Here is a 20,723-nt window from a genome sequence, read left to right as displayed (position 1 = left end):
CATCACATGACCCAGAGAACTCGGGGTGACCTTCGTCGCTCGGAGCGCGAGGTCAGTAGTGGTTCGGAGCTCTCAGAACTTCCGGATCATGACCACCCTCGTGCTGGTCCTTCAGTGCCTTGGCCTCATGAACCTGCAGTAAAGCCATAGCATGTGAGGCGGAGGCAGCTTCTCCACAGGCCGTATTAGCATCGCCGGACAGGCCAGACGAGTACCTACAGACCCAGGAGGGGGAGGCATGGTTCGACCTGCCGGGTGGAGGCGGTATTAGGACACAATTGCATTGCAACCGACCGCTCCACTGGGGGGACCCTTGTATACCCCCTAGCTGCACCACCGTCGAGGGTGGTGAGGGAGGAGGAATATGGTATTTTAAAGTAAATGTGCAAACCTTAGAATGCAGAAATCTTTATTCGGATTTCAGAATGAGCCGTTTGACATACTCTGAGGTGATGTTTGCTAATGAATATGAACAAAATAAGTAAAGGAAATTCGTACCATTTAACAATTAATTATTTAAGACATTTGCGTTGTAAAAATGTGCAGGGAGAATTCAGATATATGCTGACTCGTTAGTTGATGTTAAATCGTACAGTTTTAGTTTATGGCAATACTAGGAAATAACAATATGGCGGCGCGCGGTGGCATCGCTTTTTATGACATCATGAGCAATCCACCTTAGATTTTGTAATTCTCCAACACAGATTCAAGCGAGCTGTTAGGACTTCGTGTAAATCCAATCTTTTTGAAAACTGAAGGGTATAAAAAGCACTTCTGCAGCTCTGGCACTATCTTCTGTAAAAATATCCCACAATGCATACCAGAAAAATTAGGTAAGACAAAAGCAAATATGTAAGGATAATTCATTTCAAAATGAATCGTTTGTCTTTAAACAAGATTATAAACCTTGAGGAACATGCACACAATGGCAAAACAACTATTAACATCTGTATTTCCATTTAATGTTTCGGTAACACTTTCTATGAAGTCCATATTTGTAACACATTATAAGGGTATTCTTAAGGCATTATAATGAATGCATAATGCATTATAAAAGACCTTATAATATGATATATCATCTTATAAATAATCATAACAACAATTATAATACCTTATAATGCTTACGCATTTGTGGTTATAAGTTTTAAGATTATGATTATTTATAACACACAATGAACACCATATAAAATCTATTTTTACATTTATAATGGAATATCTTGACATTATTTATTTAAGATCTGCACAGTATCTTACTACATCTTGTAAGTGGTTAGGTGTGGAGTGTTATTTGAGTGTTCCCTGTGAGGCTAATATTAATTTTGATGTGAGCTAGTTAATAATTTCAACTGAAAAAAAATGCAATGTTTATACCATGTTCACTGTGTGTTATAAATCATCATATTCTTAAAAGCTATAACCACAAATAAGTAAATATGATAAAACATTAAAACTGTTCTTATGAATATTCATAAGATGATATAACATATTATAACGGCTTTTGTGCATTCATTATAATGCCTTACGAATACCCTTATAATGTGTTATAAATATGGGCTTCATAGAAAGTGTTACCAATGTTTCTGCTGCAAGAGCCTTGATTGGCCCTTTCTATAACTGTAAGCATCTGAAATGTTACCTTAATATTAATATATAGCCATTATGTAATCTATTTCAGTAAAATTATTTTGCAAACCATGACAATTTTTTCTATCTAAATTCTGCAGGTATATCATTATCTTAAGACAAAAAAATCCAACAAGAATTGCCAAAAGGTAAGATTTTAAATAAAAAAGTAAGAAAAATATGCAAGAATAATTCATTGAAAATATTGAATATCCATACTGAATTTACCTTAAGGTAAATTAAGGTAATTTAATTTACCTGGACTGCTTGTAAAATTTGAGAAAAACTAACTGTTCACCTCAGACAAGCACTTGGAGTTCAGACTGTTGCGTGTGAACTTGTGTTGGGTAAGACACAGGGCACAACCTAGGTTTGCAAAAATTCTTACTTAAATTTCTCTATGAATTTTCTCTTCAATTCTCTGTGAACTGCTTATGAATAAGATTTTAATCAAATGAGAATAAAAAACACAATAAATAAATAAATATATAAATGCGGTAAATTCATTTTCAATATTTTTTTCAATTCATTTTCAAATTACATTTTTTTTTTTTTTTTTAATTTCCCTTTAGGTTGGATTGGTTCCTAGCTCTGGTGTAGTATATTCTGGGTGAGACGACCAGCCGTGAGCCCACAGCAAAAGCTGTTAAATCTGCTTCAGGAAACTCTTCATTGCCTGTACTGCTGTATTAGGGTGAGCCTGTCTGTTCAACCCAGGTAAGGACTTGGATTTGGATGTGGTGTGTCACAAATCTTTCAGGGAGATGAGCTTGGTTTGTGCATAAACAATGGCCTTGTGAAAAATTAAATGTGTGTGAGTTTGTTTGTTTTTGCATACAGCACATGAAAAGTACATTTTGCAAAAGAAAGCAAAAATATAGGGCCTATATATTTATTTATTTATACATTCATATTTTTTTTTCAATACTTTGCACTTTAATATCAACTCTCTAAATGTGTTTTCAGAAGTATGTGTAACTGATGACACATTTAAATGTGGTATTTTTAGTTAAGTTATAAAAAAGTACTCTGTACCAATAAAATTTGCAACAATGTACACTTTACTACCAAATTATATGCTATATTTATTTAATTTAACTTAAACTGTTAAGTTTTCCTCCATATCACATGATTTTGGGGCATGTGGCCACTGCAGGCTGAGCCAGAGGGTGTTATACACAGGAAAAGAAAAGACAATGGGGTAAAACAAGGGTAAACGTTAATGGTGATTTTACAGTTTAGAGGAATTTGGACATGTGTCAAACCCATCCATCCGCTCTCATCCACGGTTGAGTATATTTTGAGCCTGTCCAAATATCCACATTTGCGGCCTTGGCCACTTGTGAATGTGTACACTTGAGAACGTATGCAAGGAAGTAAGTACACAGCAAAAAATTCCAAAGCACACTAAATCCACACTATCTAAGCTAACTATTCTAATCTCCTAAGATGTCACGGAAACCTTTCTAGTGTAAGGTAAATATTAATGATAGTTAGATATAGCATATAACTTGGTAGTAAAATAATAAAGTGTTGCACATTTTATTGGTGCAAAGATGAGTATGCATATTGTTTTTACAGTTGCAGCTGCTTTTTTATTACTTAATTAGAAGCACCACAAGTGAAATTATTAAATTGTGTCATCTATTATAGGGACTACCGAGCAGACATTCAGAAGTTTATTTTAAAATGCATTTTAAAATGTAAGCAGACAAGTGGTCAAGTGCAAAGACCTCAAGTGTGGGTATTTGGACAGGCCCTTTAAAAACTGTGCAGAAACGGCTGTGTGTGAGTCTTCACATGTATTGCACACCATGAGTGTCACACAGAACATGTTGGATTACTTAAGAGACTACGAGTTAAAACTACTTGAGTAGTAAGTAGATTTTATTTGATTTTGAAGTTTAAGAAAATACTGTATTTTTTGTATTTATTACATGCAGTTTAAAGATTTCTGTAGATGAAAATATGTTTTCAGTGGTCTTTTTCCATTGTAGAATCAGCCCATAGTGCTGTATATTTAAATATATATATATATATATATATATATATATATATATATACAGTTTATATATGGTATATATATATTTTTTTATCTAGCCTTTGAACGTGAGGGAGAAGTTACAGCCTGAGGCAGTCAGTGTGTACTCTGAGTAGCTTTATGTGGTTCTGCTGCTGAAGATGTGAATATTTAAACAGAAGACTGACAGACTTTTAGCCCTGTCACCTACTATTATCCACACTCAGTGAACAGGGGATACATTTGCTTCAAATTGTTTATTAAAAATTCTGAAGTCTCATTCTATCAATAATATAGCACTGATTATGTACTTCACAGTGTTAAGGGTGTCAGCTAGTTGTTACAAGGTTATCTACTTACATATTGTGTTTTTTTCACTTAACTATTATTATTATTTATTTATTTTTCTAATAATTTTCTACTATAGAAGTAAAAATCTATAATACTGTATTTTTATTTTTTAAACATAGAGTACCTCAGCTGTATCGTTCAAGTCAATCCCTTACAGAAAAAAGCCCACACATGTCCACATGGGTTCATATGTGATCACATGGGTTTCACACATTCACAACATGAAAACATTCCAAAACCACATTTCACATGTGATTTTAACATGTGATTTCACATGGGAAGGTCATGTGGTTTGTTCATGTGAACTTACCTAATTACACCTATTATATATATTTATTTTTTTTGCCAGATTAGGTACAAATAGAACTCTTTCAAAATGTTAATTGTTTTTATAAATCGCATAAAAAATGTCTCACGTACATATTTTACAGATTTATGCTGAATACGCAACGCAATAATCAATAAGGTGTCTCTGTATTTCATACGTATACGTGTATCAGAATAAAAAATAAATAACTGTAGGGAAATGCTAATAAAGACTATAATTCTCTGTAAAACATAATGACAACTGCCACAATCCCTGGAATGATGTTTATTGTTGTCCCTGATCCATTTGTGAAAGAGATTCTGAAAAGCAAATTCTTAATCTCTCAAGGCGAAAGTGACGGGAGGTAAAGAAAGTGAAGTCAGTGCCAGCCTTTGCCCAGCTCCTGTCCAAAAAATCTCAGCTTTTCTCTGGGTGAGGTTGTGCTCTGTCCCGCTGAAAGAGCAGAGTCAGCCCTTTCCTAAAACGGTGGTCCCGCACACTATAAATAATCACATTGCAGCAGCTATTGCTTGTCAGAATCCAAAACGCAAAAAAGGAGAAGTTGCACCAGGTGTATCCCACTACGTTCCCCAGCACAAATACTGCGATAGGAGAGAACGAGGCTGTGAAGGCAAAGGTGAGGATTCCAATGGTTTTAGCTGCTTTGATATCAGAAAAAGAGGGCCTGTGGGGACACCCGCCGGCTCCTGCATCTGTGCCAAGACTTCCCTCAGAGAGCAGCTTTCGTTTGCGGGAGTATCGACGGATACTGGTGAAGGACAGGATATTGATGGCTAATGTCCCACCCAATAAACTGAAGTCAAAGGCTGGAAACAGCAGAAGGATGTTTGCATCTGGTGGCAACTGATGTCCGATTAGTAAGGGTGCATAGTTGCACATGCGGCTGCATTCATTGTACTCCAGTGTGAAGCTGTTGCTTAGCATAAGTGGAGTCATTGCCAGTAAGAAGCTGCCAGCCCAGGACAAGACAATTAGGAGCAGGGTGCGATGCCGCGTCACAAGAATGTCTTTATGCAGCGGACGCAGGATTGCCACACTGCGCTCCACTGTCATCAGAAAGATGGTACTAATTGAGACAAAAGTGCATCCAGCAAAAACTGGACCTATCAGCATGCAGGGTTGCCAAGGTCCTGATCCACCCTCCAGTGAGGCCGCTGAAATGCCCTGGTACCACAGCGGTGGAGTGCTGGTCACCATCAGAGAGATTTCAGTGTATACAGAAAATGGCACCACCAAGACTCCAACCATCATGTCGGCGAAGGCCAGGGACACTGCAAGACAAATATAAAGTTCAGCAAATTGCTCAGAATTCACCAAACTTTTTCTTTGCACTAGAGATCTGCATTCCTGCTGGACCTGACGTAACTGAGTGTGGCACAGGATAAATTTGGAAAAGTGTGAATGTGGGAGGAGAAAAGTTCAGGAGAAAGCGTGCACATGCTGAATGTAAACAATGTTTAGAGAGCTCTCAGATTTCATCTAAAATATATTAATTTGTGTTCCAAAGATGAACGAAGGTCTTACGGGTTTCGAACGGCATGAGGGTGAGTAAATAATGACAGAATTTTCATTTTGGGGTGAACTATCCCTTTAAGATATTTTTGATGAAATCTGAGAGCTTTCTGACCCTGCATAGACAGCAACACAATTATCGCATTGAAGACACAGAAAGGTAGTAAGTTTAACATTAATTTATGAAGCTATTTTATTGATGTCCTTACTACCTTTTTGGACCTTGGACGTGGTAGTTGTGTTGCTGTCTACACTCTTAAAAATAAAGGTGCTTCAAAAGGTTCTTCAAGCGATGCCATAGAAGAACCATTTTTAGTTCCACAAAGAACCATTCAGTCATAGGTTCTTTAAAGAACCATCTCTTTCTTACCTTTTTATAATCTCAAGAACCTTTTTTCGCCACAAAGAACCTTTTGTGAAACAGAAAGGTTCTTCAGATGTTAAAGGTTATTTATGGAACCATTTAGACAAAAAGGTTCTTCTATGGCATCGTGAAGCACCTTTATTTTTAAGAGCGTATGCATGGCCAGAAAGCTCTCGGATTTCATAAAAAAAAATATATATATATAATATATATATATATGTGTGTGTGTGTGTAACGTTAGTTTGTGTAAAAAGGTTAATATTTCTAATGAAATTTCCGTATGCATGGCCAGAAAGCTCTCGGATTTCATAAAAAAAAATATATATATATATAATATATATATATATGTGTGTGTGTGTGTGTAACGTTAGTTTGTGTAAAAAGGTTAATATTTCTAATGAAATTTCTGAGAAAAAAAAAAACTGAGCACACTGCAGTGTGGGATAATTTGCATGCCATCCTGAACATATTCTATATGTAAATTATTGTTGTTACCTTTGAGGTAGCCCTGAGGTGTTCGAGAATGCCTGGTCTGCATGAAAACAGTAAGCGTCACCACGTTTCCCACCACAATAGCAAAGGCCAGGCTAACCATGAACATGACCACCAGTGTTCGGTTTAGTAGTCCACAGCAGCTCGCTGTGCAAAGAGGTGCCAAAGTTTGTTCTGCACCTTGAGATTCACTCGCTGTCTGATTAGCAGTCTCCATTATCCCAAGCTGAGGTCCTGGTTCCCTGGGTACACTAAAGATGGCCAGTAGTGAAGCCTTGGTACAGTCCTCATGCCTCTAACAGGCAGTGATATAAATAAGTCAAGTCAGTATTTTGGGTGTTTTTTTTGTTAGCCGTGGATCACAACCCTGTAAAAGAGCAGAGAAAACAATCTGCACGGTTTGTACAATTCAACATAATCAAGGCAACATAAATACTGTAATCAAAGCTTATTATTACACTCGTATTACACTTGTTGTTGCATGGTAATGATAACAAGCCTGTGTAAATGTATGCTTACAAATCAGTCTCCAATATTATGTAGAATTGGTGACGGCAAAAATACAGTGGGAGAATATTCAAAAGGTGGATTACCAAACATATTTAACAATCAATTAAAGTGAATAATGTCTTAATAGTCTTATTAATATACTTCTTTTAAATTAAGAATGGTAGTATCTTAATTGAATTTACTGAATTTATTAAGTATATTTAGCTTAGCTACAGAAAAATAGAGTGCATTTGGCCAACGCTTGTACTTAATCTAATTAATATTATTACATTTTCTACATATACTTGGCTTGTAATTGTGTTTACATTTTTATATAGTAGCCTAATGGATGCATTTTTATAAATATTGACTTTTTTGAGGTAGTACTGCAGCATGTTTTACATACAATCTTTTTAGAAAGATACTACAATTTGGATACATGGTAAATAAGATCTTTTATTTTTATTTTTATAATCCTCACTAAAACCCTTAGCAAATTGTTCTTTTATGTATTTTAATAATGTTTAGATTTTTTGTTGTTGTTCTGGAACAAGACAAAAACTGATTTAGACAATGAATTTTGCAGTGTCTCCTGTGATGCTCTTTGTACTGGCATACATGAATAGATAAAGTGGGAGAAACAAAAATGATGCATAAAGACTTAAAAGAAGGGTGTAAAATACCTCCACTGTTGTTGTGAGACATTCAATGTAATTAGCAAGGCTCTAGGATTTTTTTTTTGTCCCAATAGCTATTAAAGATGTTTGCTAGGCAAGCATCACTGTTGCTATTGGTCAAACCTTGGGATATAGTATTGTTATTTTAAAATGCTATTTTAACGAACTCCTGATTGTATTTACCTTAAGAGCATAATTTGAGAATTGCAATGCGAATTTGAATGTAAGGAAGTAGAATTACAATAAATAGAAATTCAGGACAAACTTTGAATACTGGCTTGTTTGAAAGTTTAATGGTAGACATATAAAGAACCATGCACAGGAAAGGACCATTCATGTTTTCTTCTATTTGTAGGTAATGTGGCTTTGAGTACATTGTTTCTGGGTGAATAATAGTGCTGCAGAAAAACATGAACCAAAATAAAAACCTATGGATATATTACAATTAGAAAGGTGTTTGTGGCCATGATGGCAGTCATGCCATCTGTTCAGTCTTATAATTCTTGCAGCATTTCTTCAAATAGAACCCTGACATTAGCCACGACTGATTTCAGTGCTTTTTAACAAGCAGAACCCTACTGAGAGTTAGACTCCAGCTCTCAGCGTACTAAAGGAAATTTAGCATGATAAATATTATGTGAACATTAAAATAGAAAGCTTTGCTCGGGCTTCTTGGCAGTTATGACAGCATCTCAGCTGGACACCAACACACACACAGCCAAACTCATACACTCTCTCTCTCGGTCTCCCACTATCTGTCAAAAAGTTTTACATCTTTTACTACACATGCATTTAGTAGGAAGTAGGCCAGGGTTTCTTCTAATGAATCCAGCCAGGACATTACATCTGCAGTGTCTAATTCATTATGAATTAGATCTGTGAGATCAGAATCAAACTTAAAACTTAAATTGTGGTTTGTTTCACATTGCATTTGGTGAAAATTTTAAATGATCTGCTGAAACTACCAAACCAAAAGGTCAAATTTAACTGATGCTCAAAGTGTGTATATATCTTTGTTCACAAACCTAACAAACTGCCTTTGTTATTAAAAAAAGAAAAGAAAAAAGATTTTAACAATAACAGACTGTTAATAATGGTAAGTTATCTTACAAATGAATATACATGAAAAAGTGTAATAGATCTAAAAAGGATGTAATATTGTAGTATAATGTAATGCTACTGCAAACTATTTTAAATGTACAGTTTTTGAAAGAATAAGAAATAAAGTGCTTAAAGGGGGTCATATGATGCGATTTCAATTTTTCCTTTCTGTTTGGAGTGTTACAAGCTGTTGTGTTGTTTGTCTCAATAACCAGTCTGTATCGTTGTTATTTCAACTTTATTAACACACTCTCAACTACATGATCGCTCTCTTAACTCACGCGATTCTCTCCCCTTCCCACCCCTCTGTTCTCGCGATATCACTACACTACATCCCTCCCTTTGTTAGTATTAGAGAACTTATACCATCAAATAACAAATTACTTTTGTTTCAACCACTTTGTTACTATTACTCTGAACACAATATACTACTATATTGATTCAATCCAAACTGACTAAACAGTCAACAAACATACTCAAACATTTACATAATCATGTCCTTGAAACGAGCAGGTTTCTTAATCACTCTACCACTACGGGTTGTCAAAGGCTTGCTGGTGTCTGGTACTGTAACAGAAGAACTCTGTGGCTCATTTGAGGAATCTGACTTGACCACTGTCTCTTGAGTTGCTTGATCTCTTTGTATTTCTGCAGGTTCCGGTATGTTAATCTCAACTTTCACCGTGGACGAAGCGGAATCCAGATGTGTGCAGACTGTTTGCTGATCCTGGGAGAGTAACGTTAGACTAAAAAGCCGGCAGTTCATTTAAAGGATTTGCCACTGATGATTCAAATGCGAGTTTTGGGCAGTGTAGAGTAGCACTTGTTGTTTGTCATTTCTCTGATCACAAATGCAGACAGCGTTTTATGTTTACGCGGCGCGATGCAATGCAACGCAACGCGTAAAAAGACAGTATAAGTCATTATAATCAGTAATTATGTCCCCACTGGACGCAACAAATGCCTCGTTTGTAATGGGTTTTAATGTTTTTGTCTCGTCGCTCCGGCCGGGACACGGCATCAACAGTATGTGAGGGGCGTAACATTTCCGTCTCACGCTTGAGGTATTCGGCCAATCACAATGCATTGGATAGCTGGCCAATCAGAGCACACCTCGCTTTTTCAGACCGATGAGCTTTGTAAAAACCGATGCGTTTCAAAAAGGCGGGGCATAGAGGAGAAACAATAATGTACCGTATGTGGAAAATAATGTGTTTATGCGGTTAACTTTAAACCGCATAAACACATTTCATTACACCAAATACACAAAATAATGTTTTTTTAGCAGCATCATATGACCCCTTTAACTGATATTTAAAGAGGAGAATTCAGAAATGAATGTTATTAGCGACACTAGTGGCTGTAAAGTGAACTGCAACTTATTTGCTTGTGCTTGCATGTACACAGAGCTAAAACATACTGTTTTTCGCTATTTGCACTTAGTATACTTGTGCAAATAGCGTCTGCCATAAAAAACACATATAACACAACAATAGTAACTAGTGGGACTCCCTTTTTCTCAATACCTTTCTGTATCGATTGTAATATGAGTAAATTAAACTATTAACATATTTCTCATCATAAACACCTTGGATTTTTTTTTTCTGAGAGATTGCCTTCACCACAAAGAAATACATGCAATTCTGTTTTCTAATGTGTCTTATAAAATATCTTATGAAGCAACATAGATGTTCACCTTCTGCAGTCGCCTTCATGGTGGGACCATGCTTGTGGTGCCTTAAATTGCTGCAGACAGCTTACTAGGTTTTGGAATAAACTGTGTTGAATGTGACTCCGAATTGTGAAAGATAAATTGCATTCAGCCTAGATTTTGTGGACATCTTTGTTTCGTTGCATGATCTGCATCATTTATTTAGTGAATCAGCGCAGATAGTGCTTACAAATAAACGTGCTTTCAGCAGGTGCAATTCATTCATCCTTCTGTTTCTACTCATTCAGTTTCTAATTCATGTCAGTATTTCCTCCTCCAAGTGAACACTTAACCTAATAAGAGTTTTGTATTGCTCTCCAACCACTCATTACTTTGCCAAAACTTGAGAAAGGCTGAAAGCTGAAACATATTTAGCGTTTAGCACTTAGGACTGCCTATCATATTGTGCCACTAAATATGCAATTATACATAAATACGCTGCAGCCCAAGAGACACTGCTTTGACCAAAATTGAATACAGCATTACATGTATATTTCACAGAGAACAGTCCCAAAATGCATTGCCGCACGCTCAGTGAAAATTGATAATAAACGTACATTTCATTCAATACTGTAAAAGTATACTGATAGCGCTGATTCTAATTCAAATGTAGTATTTCACCTAATATTTGTGTGCTGCATGTATACTATGCTTAATAGAGTGTTGTGTTGTTAGCTTAGCAACATTCTAATGTCAAACTCTTCGTACTAGCATATTAAAATCAATTGTGAGCTGGATCTTCAGTGTGCAGAACCAATCATGTGGTGTGTGGAATTCTTTCTTGTTTAGATCATTCCAAATGAAATGTCACTTATGAAGCATTTAGGTAGACAGACAGCAAAGCAGCTAACTAGGTACTACTGTGCATAATTTAAGTGATGGTGGAAGTGAACTGTAAACAAATAACATTCTTTAGTATGTCGTGGCAGCAAATTGCTTTATATGGAAGTCCCTATAGTTCCAGACAGATTAGGTCCAGCCTCTGTATCCAGGGCTATAGAGTAGACAGTCAACTGGAATAATGGAGTGACCAGTGCTGGACCCTGAAGCCCCGGGGGCCTGTAATTCTCATGGACTGCGAGTATGTGTCTGTCTTAATCTTTCTGTCCAGCCTTTAATCTTCCAGCCTCTGCTTTTCACACTCATTTCAACATCTTGCTCATGTTTGTTTCACACTTTCACTCCGCCTCATTTAATCAATTTTAGTTTACTGCTAAATGTGTAGGCACTGCTTTCAAGAGTTTATTTCTGAGAAGGTATTTTATACCATACATTAACTGTTTATTAAAATCAAAGTTGACACTAATTATGATTGATTCATTGCAGTTGGTGAATTTTATTCTCAATAGTTATAGAAAGAATAGAAAAAGTCACATTGAATATTGTAATTGCTTATAAATTGTTAATAAATAGCATATTTCCTCATCTGAGTAAATTGTTAGTTGAAATCAAATATTTTGGAAAGTGTTTTTTTTTTTTTTTTTTACATTTTATTATTATTGTGCATGCAGCTTTAATGTCCTCACATTTACTTACAAAGTACATTAAGTATTTGCAATAGAATTTCAAAATGCAAAAAAATAATTTGTTACACAACAGCAACATTTAAAATGAAGGAGTGAGAACTAATAAGATTAAAAATTGTGAAACTTAAGATATGGTGGCTCGTCACAGGGCCTAAAATGTTTGTCTTATACAATAAATAAATAAGTACATATAAACATATGTACATAAAATCAAATATTATCAAGATTTACAAGCAAATGCCAAGTGCAGGACTTTTCTTTCCTTGATGCTGACTTGTGATGGGCGTTTAATGGTTCATTCTCAATTCACATAATAAAATTACAGAAAACATGGCCCTTTTAGTACAGATTCCCTTTACATTTACAGATAAACATGGTTTATAAGAAATATGAATTTTTTGCCCCATCTACAGCAGTTATTTTCATGTAATGCTCTTACCTGTATATTCCATTCCTGAAAACTGTGTCTGTGTAGCAAAACAACAAGGTAATACCCACTGTCAACCGCCAGTCTTTGTCCAGTCAAGATGTACAATAAAGTCCAGTTTGATTCCTGATTGAAATCAGTCTCCCATCAGAAAACAGCAGGCAAGCTGTTTGTAGCTTTTAAAATGATCTCTGTCAGACCTCTGTCCTTCCCCGCTTTTCTTACCATCCCCTCCTTTGTCTCGCTGTCCACGTTTTTCTTCCTCCCACTCTATATATTGCAGCCTCTCACTCCTTGTTGACCTAGTCTGTCTAAAACTCTCTCTCTCTCTCTCAAACACAGCTGCAAGCTCAAGCATTACAGTTACATATGCATTCCACTCTCCTCCTCCTCTCTCTCAGTGCGTTATTCTCTCTTTCCTCACAGTGGTCCATTTGCTATGAGACGGCCACTTTCATCAACCTCAGAAAAGCTGCTGTGAATCAATGGATCCTGACTAGCTCTAGTCTTGCACACTTTTTACCCATTATTGTTTTTCAGCAGAAAGGCCACTGCCTCATTCACTCTCTATTCACCTCAGCTTACAGTATGTTTTTCTTCCACAGCATTCATAAAATAAAATAAAATACACACGCAGTACACTTACAGATACACCTACAGATACAGCGGGGGACATTTGTTTATCTGTTTATTAAATTTTTTACATTTAAAATTGAAAATTAAAAGAAAGCTTGAATGCAAATGTTCACCAGTGGCTTAATCACCAGATGAGGTTATATTGTTTATTGCATTGTTTATAATGGCCTTCAACTTTACTTTTTTATAAAAGTCCAAGTCATTAAAAATAGTCATTAAAAGTTTAATCAAGCCTTCTTAATAAAATTACTTATGAAACATTTGCATATGTTCTTTTTTTAAATAGATTTCTTATAGAACAATTTTTTCTCTTTTCACAAGAGTGCTGTTTTTGCATGCAAAAAATGTTGTGGGTGTTTGCCAAGGCATTGCTATGTAGTTATTAAGGTGTTCCGAGTGAAAAGAAGCATGTGTTTTTTTCATTTTTCTTTATACATCAGGCTTTTATGGTTCATATTACGATACAGTATATGACAATATGGAGCCCATAGAGGCAAAAACACCTTAGTGCACCTTGGTGCAGTTGCTGATATTTATATGACCAAAAAGTAAATTCTGAGAGCTTGTTATGTAAATCAGTGAAATGATAACAATATTTATTATAAATATCAGTTTTCACTCTATATGTGCGAATAATATGTCTTATAGTATTTAAATGCTTAGTTTTATTATCAAAGCTATGTCGTTTTATCTGTGTGTGTCTCATAGAATATGCAAATAGAATCAGAAAGTTGTGCACATATAAATGTAATCCTCGGAGAGTACCTCTTGCCGGATCAGATGATTTTGCATGTCTGAGTAAGGGAAAGGCAGCTTATAATGCACTCACATTATTCTCTAAAGATTAAATGAAAAAGTACTAACTGACTAAATTGGGCTAGACATTAATATCATGAATGATTAACAACCTCTCCTCTCTGGAATCAAATTGCATTTAGCATCCGAAAATAAATGTGTACAGGAATGAAAAAAAAAAAAAAGTCTGAATGTGCCAGTCAAAGTAATCATATTAAGACTAGACGTATGTGTACTTTCTGTTCTCCTGTTGGCAAAATGTATGAACACATTCTGCCAATCCCCCAAATAAATATTGGTCAAAAACATTCATGCTGGCAAGCACCATTAAGGTGATTTCACAATGGGTGCATTTCCCCAGCTCTGTCAGTGAAGCCATATCGCCACGCTTTGATAAATGTTCACATTTTCAAGTAAAGCTGAGAGTGTTTGAGGTAGTTTTATTTATTTATCAAATTAAGATTAATTACATTTTGGAATATTAATAATGTAATATGTACTTTTAACAGTAATGTTGCCCATCACTGATGATAACATAACTTGAAGTAAAGAATTTTTAACCTTTTTATAATTAAAGTTAATTTTCATAATTCAAGTCATTTATGATAGCAGTAAGGTCTTCAGCAAGAGCTGAAAGGTTATATTTTGAGTTTGGCTGCAGGCTAATGACGGCAGATATGACCCACTTACATCTCTAATACACTTGTGAGATGGCATAGCCTACTGCATGTCATTAATAGTTCATTACATTCAAAACATTTCCGTTATCTGGCCTAATCTTTCTGACCACTACACTACTGCCCCAGCACTGCAGGGTGTCATGCAAGTAATTAAAAACTGGTCAAAACAAGTCCATTTCAGTTGTCTCCGTCCAGGCTGAAAACGAGAGCAAACACATTTGACCTAATTTTAGTATTAAAAACGGACTCTCTTTGCACTATAGCTTCTGACTGAATGTAAGGCTTCATTTGTTAACTACATTAGTTATATTTACAAAAACATTTTTAAAAACGAATTATGTTAATGCACTCAGACTAACATGAACAATGAACAACTGTATTTTTTATTAACTAACATTAACAAAAGTTAATAAATGCTGTGAAAATATATTGCTCATAGTTAGTTCATGTTAATTACTGCATTAACGACAGTTAACAAATGAGACCTATTTCTAGTGTTGCCAGGAAATGCAATCTGTGTTAATGTTGTGTTCACTCTCAAGACTGCATTACCACATTCTTGGGTAATTTTGCCCTTGCCCTTTATTTCACATGGGCCAAACAAATATGGTTGTGCTTACAAAATGTGTTTAATAATGGTGAAGAGTAAAATGAAAGCATTCATACATTCACAGTGTTCCTTGAGTATTCTTCACCTTCAATAAAGTCAATATGGATTACATTTGAAAAGAGATTTAACCTCAATCTCTTTAAAATCATTACAATTTATTGCAACATTGTGTTGCACATTGCAAAACCCTGATTTTGGGGTTTACAAAACTTGTAATTACTGGCACTGTCATTTGATGAATCTGTATTTCAGCCAAGGTGTGCATCATTTTGCAAATAGATTTTTTTTTTCTTGTTCTTCTTTTTTTTCTGTGGGATTACAAAATCACACGAGTGTTGTCTGTTCTTTAAATGCAAACTGAACGGTAGGACCTACGTGCTGTCTTTGGAAAGTTTTGCTAACTTAACCTCTCATCTACCTTTAACCTGGATAGTGTCAACATTCAAACACTGATAAATTTCCCTGATTAGGTAATCCGTGTTTAGATTAGTTTTTTTTTTAGCTGTATCAACCTCATATAAATGTCAGAGCCTCAACGACCACAATACAATACAAGACAGCCCCTTTTACAATACATTTTCATCATGAGGTGGTAAGTTTCTGTTTTCTTTCCTAAAATTTAAATTATGTTTCAAATAATGATCAAGTATTGCATAATTTACCATTCAAATTGCAATTTCACTGCAATGCATAATGCATTATTAATTAGCATCTGTTCAAACAAGTGTTCCTCTGAAATGAACAGATTATTTCTCGTTGATGATGTCTTTTTTTTGTCTCTAGGCTATCTGTGGCTGTGCTGCTCTTGGGCACTATTACTTGCCTGCCAGATGCGTCTCTTGCTTTGGATAGAGTCAGAGAACATGTTTCGGGTAACAGAAACGCTCCTCATCAGACATGACCCAATACTCAGCTCAAGTTAAAGCAGTAAAGTGCTTATGGAATTTATTGTAATACAAAAAAAACATTTTAAAACATCCTTGTGTCATTGGCTACAGTGTAACCACGAATGTAGTTAATCATTAAAACTACTTTCTATACAACAAATGTAACACTATATTATACAGGCCAAAATCCTATCAATTTACAACAGCACTGTAACATAAAAAAACTCTGAAAACCTTAAGAAGAGCATAACAAAATTTTACCAAGCACCACTGACGTCTTTTCTTTTTTTCATAAAATTTTAAATGTAGTTGTGAAGCATGTAATGTGTTACAAATACGCATTTTTTAGTTATGTTCAGCTGTAGCACAAAAATGACTATCAACAGCTGCTTAATAGAGATCTCATTCTCATTTATACAGCTCACAGGATTTCAGCCCTACGCCCCAAACGAATGGTGGGGGGATTACTGACCGCATCCGTCCCCTGGCAGGCAATGGTGTACCTCAGTGAGAACATACTGGATGGAGGTTTTGCTGGAGGAGCCCTGATAGCTGAGCAGTGGGTACTGACTGCTGGCCGCAATTTATTTGTAGGAAAGAATCAAAGCCAGACAAGAGGACAAGAACCACTTATCCCAAAAGTCTATCTTGGAATCAGCAAACGTGTTCATGCAAATGCCTCTACAGAAGTAGCCGTGGAAAAGGTAAATATCCACGCAACCCACAAAATTCCAAACCAAGATAATTTGCTAAATCATAATCATATATTTGTGTATCTACATATAAAGACACTTATGGTTAAAGTGCTACAGTACAAAGAATAGCTTAAAAATCTTTGGAACGATAGATGCCGCTGTTTTCAATCTTCTCAGGTGGCTTCAAGGCATACTGTCAATGCCTGTGCTGATAGTGTATGTCAAAGCATTATATATATGTGACCCTGGACCACGAAAACACTCATAAGGGGCAATTTTTTAAAACTGAGATTTATACATCATCTGAAAGCTGAATAAATAAGCTTTCCGTTGATGTATGGTTTGTTAGGATAGGGCCTAATTTGCTAAATCATAATCATATATTTGTGTATCTACATATAAAGACACTTATGGTTAAAGTGCTACAGTACAAAGAATAGCTTAAAAATCTTTGGAACGATAGATGCCGCTGTTTTCAATCTTCTCAGGTGGCTTCAGGGCATACTGTCAATGCCTGTGCTGATACTGTATGTCAAAGCATTATATATATGTGACCCTGGACCACGAAAACACTCATAAGGGGCAATTTTTTAAAACTGAGATTTATACATCATCTGAAAGCTGAATAAATAAGCTTTCCGTTGATGTATGGTTTGTTAGGATAGGGCAATATTTGTCACATACGATTTTTTGAAAATCTGGAATCTGAGGGAGAAAATCGCCTTTAAGTTTTGATATATTTACGGTAGGAAATGTACAAAATATCTTCATGGAACATGATCTTTACGTAATATCCTAATCATTTTTGGCATAAAAGAAAAATCTATAATTTTGACCCATACAAGGTTTTTTTTTTGTTTTTTTTTGGCTATTGCTAAAAAATATACCCAAGCGACTTAAGACTGGTTTTGTGGTCCAGGTTCACACACACAAAAAATGGGAAATATAGGGAAACACACACACAGGGAAAAAATTTAATAGAGTACATTTCAACTACTGGCAGCTACTGTAATGGACAGAGTCTTAATATATGATATTGAATATGATCAGCAGGAGAAGAGTACTGAGGTGAATTTAGTTTTAAGGACAAAGGATTCAAAAGTTATAACCAAAAGAATATTGTATATTTGAACTGGTGGCGGTGTTATAGAGTTGGTCCTAGAGACTTCAAACACTTGGACAGATTACTATTCAAGGTGACCCCAAATAAGTGTGCCAAATTTCAGGCTGGAGAGTGAAAAGCCCTTTTGTGTATGCAGATAACATATAGTACAATGACCCTAAACTTATTTGGAAGCTATGCTTGTCACTTAGACACACAGATAACAAAATATCAAATTTGGAGGCATATGATGCAATGAAATTAATGCCTTCTAAGAGTGGCCTAATTTTCCAGACACTTTTGGGAGCAGTGTATCATTGTAAGAAGCTCATTTTGTAGGTACCTAGTACATCAAGAAATTGATAAAGGGAAGGTAATTGTTGCATAATATGGTTGATCATTGACATGGTTTTATCTTGCAGGTGATTTTGCATCCAGACTTTCAGAACACATCCGAATGGGACAATGACCTTGCTCTGATCAAACTGAAGAAGCCAGTCAAATTTAGTGAGTCTGTAATGCCCATCCCACTTCCTGAGACTGGTGATAACCAGGATGAAAAGGAAGAAGAGAAAGGCATCATTGCAGGGTGGGGCTGGGGGAGACTTTTTACCCCTGCTCCTGTACTCAAGTTTCTCTCTCTGCCTGTACGGTCATGCAAGGGTAACTACCAATCAGAGGTTCTTGCAAGTACACCAAACGTGGATGACAAACAGTTCTGCACGGGACCCAGTAAGCACCAGGAAAACGTGTGCTTTGGCGATGCAGGCGGTGCTCTTGCATTCCTGAACCCCAACACCGAAACAGTGTATGCTGCGGGCATCCTCTCCTTTGACAAGGCTTGTTCTGTAGAAGAGCACGCAGTCTACACAAAGATTTCTGCTTACCTGCCCTGGATTCATAGTGTCATGAGAGGTGATTCGCAAGAATTTCCGGCAAGGCGTGCTTCACTCATAAGTCACATGTTTTCACAGCAGCAGTAGTGTGATCTTTATGCAGTAACAACTGCTTGATAAATATGAATTTATTTCACTCGTTTGTACTTTGCACTATTTCCTGTTGTCTGAATAAAAATTTGTTGTCAAAACATTTCAATCAATATTTGTCAATTCGGTAAGCAATGGAAATCAAGCTTGCTTCTTTTAGGAGAAATTAAATAGGATTTGCTGATTAATGTGTATAATATTGAGCTTTCACAGACATCAGTGGCTCGCCAGACATAAGACAAATTTCCTACTGAAATGTATTGAATAATACAGTTTTTTAAAATTGGTTTGGTACTATTTTCATAAGGTGTACATTTTCAAAACTCTTAGTACAAAACTTTAAACTGATCACACTTGTACCACCACTAGTCATTCATTCAAAACCTGATCTCATGATTTCATTGTAGTTGCACATATTTTCATTCCACAACCATTGTTTCAGAACACAAGATCATTGTGATATGTATTGAGAACATTTGGTTTAATCACCAAAACACAACAGTAAGATCTTTTCAACTTAGTACTTTTAACAATCAGTTCATTCAGTAGCAAACAATACAAGGTACAGGTTTCAAATCACTCTCGGTGCTGAATTAATGTTACTGTACTGTAAAACTGTATACACAGCAAATGTTACACTTGCGTTCAGACAAACTGACAAAAGCCATTTAAAAAAAAAAAAAAAAAAAACCCCACACACCTTTATGCAACATGAAAATGTGATCAAAGAACACATCAAAAGGCATTTACATACACAAGCAAAAAAAGTATTTTATTTTAATTTACAACAATACTGTGGTTGCATGTGAAAAAAACCCCCAAACAACAACAACCTGTAAATGTAGACCTGAAATTCACATTAATTATCAAGCCGGTCTTCAACATTTGGCCATAAATTTTCATCAACATCAGTGAACGTCTTCATTGTTCAGTCACCGCCGGAAAAACCTTCTGGCATGACGAATCCAGGCTTGACATTGCTCTGCAGTTATATCACCACAAGCTTCATCCATGGCTTGAAGGGTGACATGCTCATGGGGATGGCGATCACACACACCTTCCACCTCCATGTAGAGAAGAATTCCTCAATTGGGTTGAGGAAAGGAGAGTATGGGGGAAGGTAGAGGGTCATGAACAGAGGATGTGCCCGAAACCATTCCCGAACCAGCTCTGCATGGTGGAAACTGACATTGTCCCACACGATAACATAGATGACATCTTCACCCTGACAGGCCTGCTCAAGCTCATTTAGAAAAGCTATCAGGTGTTCAGTGTTGTATGATCCTAGAACTGGTCTCCAGCCTACCACACCATGTTCAGATATAGCGGCACACATTGAGATGTTTACCCCACGTTGTCCAGGCACTTGGATGGTTGCCCTTTGGCCAATAGGGTTACGTCCACGGCGTCTGGTTTTTGCCAGATTGAAACCGGTCTCATCAACAAAAATATACTTGTTATGATTCACAGCAGCATCCAGCGCCATCACCCTCTAAAATAATAATTATTTGGTTGGCTCTTTTACAAATAATAGTTGACATTGTTAATCAGTACGCAGTTGTTTCACCCGGGCATTGTTTCTCTCAAAAGGCACCAAGTAAATTTGTTTCATAGAAACCTGATGCTTCTTCAAAAGGCGGGCAATAGTTGGAAGGCTAATTGACGGCACTTTGGCAAAGGTATCATTGCTGTTCTCAATAGCCTTCTTGAT

General features: G+C 36.1%; 2 protein-coding genes across 3 annotated transcripts; one reads left to right on the top strand and one right to left on the bottom strand.

Moving 5' to 3' along the window:
- Positions 1-4,300: 4,300 nt before the first annotated feature.
- LOC107561452 (trace amine-associated receptor 13c) lies at positions 4,301-12,848 on the bottom strand. 2 transcript variants are annotated; one of them, XM_016245899.1, is made up of 3 exons: positions 12,634-12,848; positions 6,694-7,057; positions 4,301-5,593 (listed from the first exon to the last, which is right to left on the bottom strand). In XM_016245899.1, the coding sequence occupies exons 2-3, from the start codon at positions 6,905-6,907 to the stop codon at positions 4,719-4,721; spliced, it is 1,089 nt and encodes a 362-aa protein (XP_016101385.1). In that variant the 5' UTR covers positions 6,908-7,057; positions 12,634-12,848; the 3' UTR covers positions 4,301-4,718. The 2 variants fall into 2 exon arrangements, with proteins under 2 accessions (XP_016101385.1, XP_016101386.1); XM_016245900.1 differs by lacking the exon at positions 12,634-12,848 and having other exon boundaries at positions 6,694-7,106.
- Positions 12,849-15,816: 2,968 nt separating this feature from the next.
- On the top strand, positions 15,817-19,121 carry hp (haptoglobin). The gene is made up of 4 exons (XM_016245901.1): positions 15,817-15,934; positions 16,126-16,214; positions 16,650-16,933; positions 18,449-19,121. The coding sequence occupies exons 1-4, from the start codon at positions 15,864-15,866 to the stop codon at positions 19,007-19,009; spliced, it is 1,005 nt and encodes a 334-aa protein (XP_016101387.1). The 5' UTR covers positions 15,817-15,863; the 3' UTR covers positions 19,010-19,121.
- The last annotated feature ends 1,602 nt before the right edge of the window (positions 19,122-20,723 follow it).

This window comes from Sinocyclocheilus grahami, unplaced genomic scaffold (genome assembly GCF_001515645.1).
Source record: "Sinocyclocheilus grahami isolate Dianchi unplaced genomic scaffold, SAMN03320097.WGS_v1.1 scaffold772.1, whole genome shotgun sequence".
Taxonomy (NCBI): domain Eukaryota; kingdom Metazoa; phylum Chordata; class Actinopteri; order Cypriniformes; family Cyprinidae; genus Sinocyclocheilus; species Sinocyclocheilus grahami.
The sequence above is the reverse complement of the archived record's forward strand: the minus strand, read 5'-3'. Positions and strand labels throughout refer to the sequence as shown.